Source organism: Perkinsus marinus (genome assembly GCF_000006405.1).
Source record: "Perkinsus marinus ATCC 50983 genomic scaffold scf_1104296952112, whole genome shotgun sequence".
NCBI classification, from domain to species: Eukaryota; Perkinsozoa; order Perkinsida; family Perkinsidae; genus Perkinsus; species Perkinsus marinus.
This window is the reverse complement of record NW_003209008.1, coordinates 1-2,184: the sequence shown is the minus strand read 5'-3', so window position 1 is coordinate 2,184 and position 2,184 is coordinate 1. Positions and strand designations below refer to the sequence as shown.

Below are 2,184 nucleotides of genomic sequence, written 5' to 3'. Positions count from 1 at the left end.
AAGTGACAGCCACAGGTCCCCTCGCCACGGCCGTTAACATCGCTCGTCATTCGCCGCCGGTATGGAGGCAAGATGGCATATGTCGCCTGGCTGAAATGATTATCACAAGTACAATTATCTGAATAGGCTGGTAGGGGAGTCACTCTAATGCATTGATCTTCAGGGTTCTTAACGACATTCCTCTTGCATGAGTTTTCCTCGAACACATAGGGATAACTGGACTCTTTCACAATGCCTTCCGCTTTCGAGTATGCGTAAGAGTCTCGAGATAGCCCTCCAAGGCAACCTCTACAACAAACAGACATCAGAGAGACAACGGAAATACCATATAATTGCAATTTCTCTCATATATCGAAGAGCTCTCTGATGAGGAATACAATGAAAGTTAGAGAACGGATATACTGCTGACGCCTTTAGCTGTAGACCCGTCAACTCAACGGATTTTCGCAAAATGAGAGCGAGAAGTAATCTTGATGGAGGCTTCGATGTTAGCGAATATAAGCGCAGTAGATCTAGGCGCAGTAGGGTCAAATCATGGAACTTACATATTGCCGTACGGCCTACTACAGTCAACCAACTGCTGAACGGAGAAAGGGACGACTCTAGGCTGTGCGAGTTCGATCTTGAAACGACTCTCCATAACGACTGAGGGAGATGAGAGAGGCGTGACGAACAGGCGAGTCCTCTAAGAGGACGCTTGCTAGGGCTCGCTCGGTAACTATATCATGAAGGAAACAGACTATTCGTATTGCTACCTGCGGCAGTGATCGCGTAACAGCTTCCACACCTCTTTCCTTTAATTGACTGACGTCTTACGGGCGCCAGAGCGCCGGAAGCTTCCCAGTCTACTGATGGAGGATAATCTCCTACGTCCAAGGGATCCTGAGGGACTAAAAAGGAATAGTCGTCTGAAACGACTCGTGTCCGTAATATCAACCAGTTAGTCTCACCGGTGGGAATGGCTCGGATGTTCGGTGTTTGTTGTTGTCGAGTGAATGCGCACTTTACGATGCTGTTGAAGACTTCTCGCGGTAGATCAGCAAATTCACTGAGACCGACTTCATGCGTCACATTGCCTGCATAACATATAGTATCGAGTTAGCAGAGGCTAACTCAGATTTAGCAGATGATGCTGGCACATTGCTCACTGTTGGCTCTCATGGCTTCTATCTCCTTTATAGTATTCTCGAAAGCGTCCTTTGCAACTTGATACTGCTCATCCGTGTCGTATTTCTTATGGTAACTGAGACAAGTTCTGGTTGGTTGGACTTTAGATGACGAGCGAACTCACGTTCTCACGAACTCCTGGAAGGCCTCCTCCATCTCAACGTATGCACCGTGGCCCACAGCAATGAGTTGCAGGGTAACAACAATCAAGAACATAGTAGAGTTGACGTGTATGGATATCATCGAGACTTCCCTCCACCTTGTACGCTAACTTCTAGCTAAGCCGACACCGCGGACTTCTAGCTAAGCCGCGCTATCGGAGTCACGCCCAACGTTGGTGTGCGCTGGTGACAGGAGATCAGAGTATTCGATAAGCGGGTTTTGCCTAAGATTAGGAAGCTTTCCCCAAGTCCAGGCCAGTTTCCAAAGACGTAAAAATACGTTACGTACTCCGGAATCTGAAGTGTTAGATTTTTCTAGTTCGAAGAGACCTACAGTTCGTGCGGTCTGCCCACGCGTGCGGACTTCGTGAATTATCAACGCTGCGCGCGTGCGCAGAGCGTGCAAGCGCAGAGTATCACAATGGGACTCGGATAATCGGAAACGTTTCCCGATTATCTATTGTTGTGGGAGACGTAGAGAACTAAGGATACAAGGCCAGCCCGCAATTGACGAACAGGACAGATCGGTATGGACCGATATATGGGAAAAGGGGAAGCTTAAACCTATAGCTAACTCGTAATGGTCGATCAACATAATACGTACGCATATACATTGGCACGCTCCAACATCTCTAACATCTATATTTTTCATTTCGTGTTCACAATAAGTATTAGAGTAGCGGAATATACCCCAGTTCTTTTATTCCACACGTAACTCACGAAATTCCTAATTAGTTTTGCGCATTCAAAGAAAAGTTTATAAATACTGTGCAGGAGACCGCACGAAGTGATGCTGTGAGCTGTCTCTTAGTTCGTCTCTTTTTACTCGTATACATCTTGGCTCAAGCTCAAAAAA

At 46.8% G+C, this 2,184-nt stretch overlaps 1 protein-coding gene across 1 annotated transcript; it reads right to left on the bottom strand.

The window, feature by feature from the left end:
* Positions 1-143: 143 nt before the first annotated feature.
* Pmar_PMAR001466 (cryptopain precursor, putative) lies at positions 144-1,383 on the bottom strand (the record flags this gene model as incomplete). Its single annotated transcript, XM_002777298.1, has 6 exons — positions 144-288; positions 546-645; positions 756-890; positions 951-1,076; positions 1,149-1,243; positions 1,292-1,383. Coding segments are annotated over 6 exons (693 nt in total), but the record flags the coding sequence as incomplete, so codon positions are not given.
* Positions 1,384-2,184: the final 801 nt, after the last annotated feature.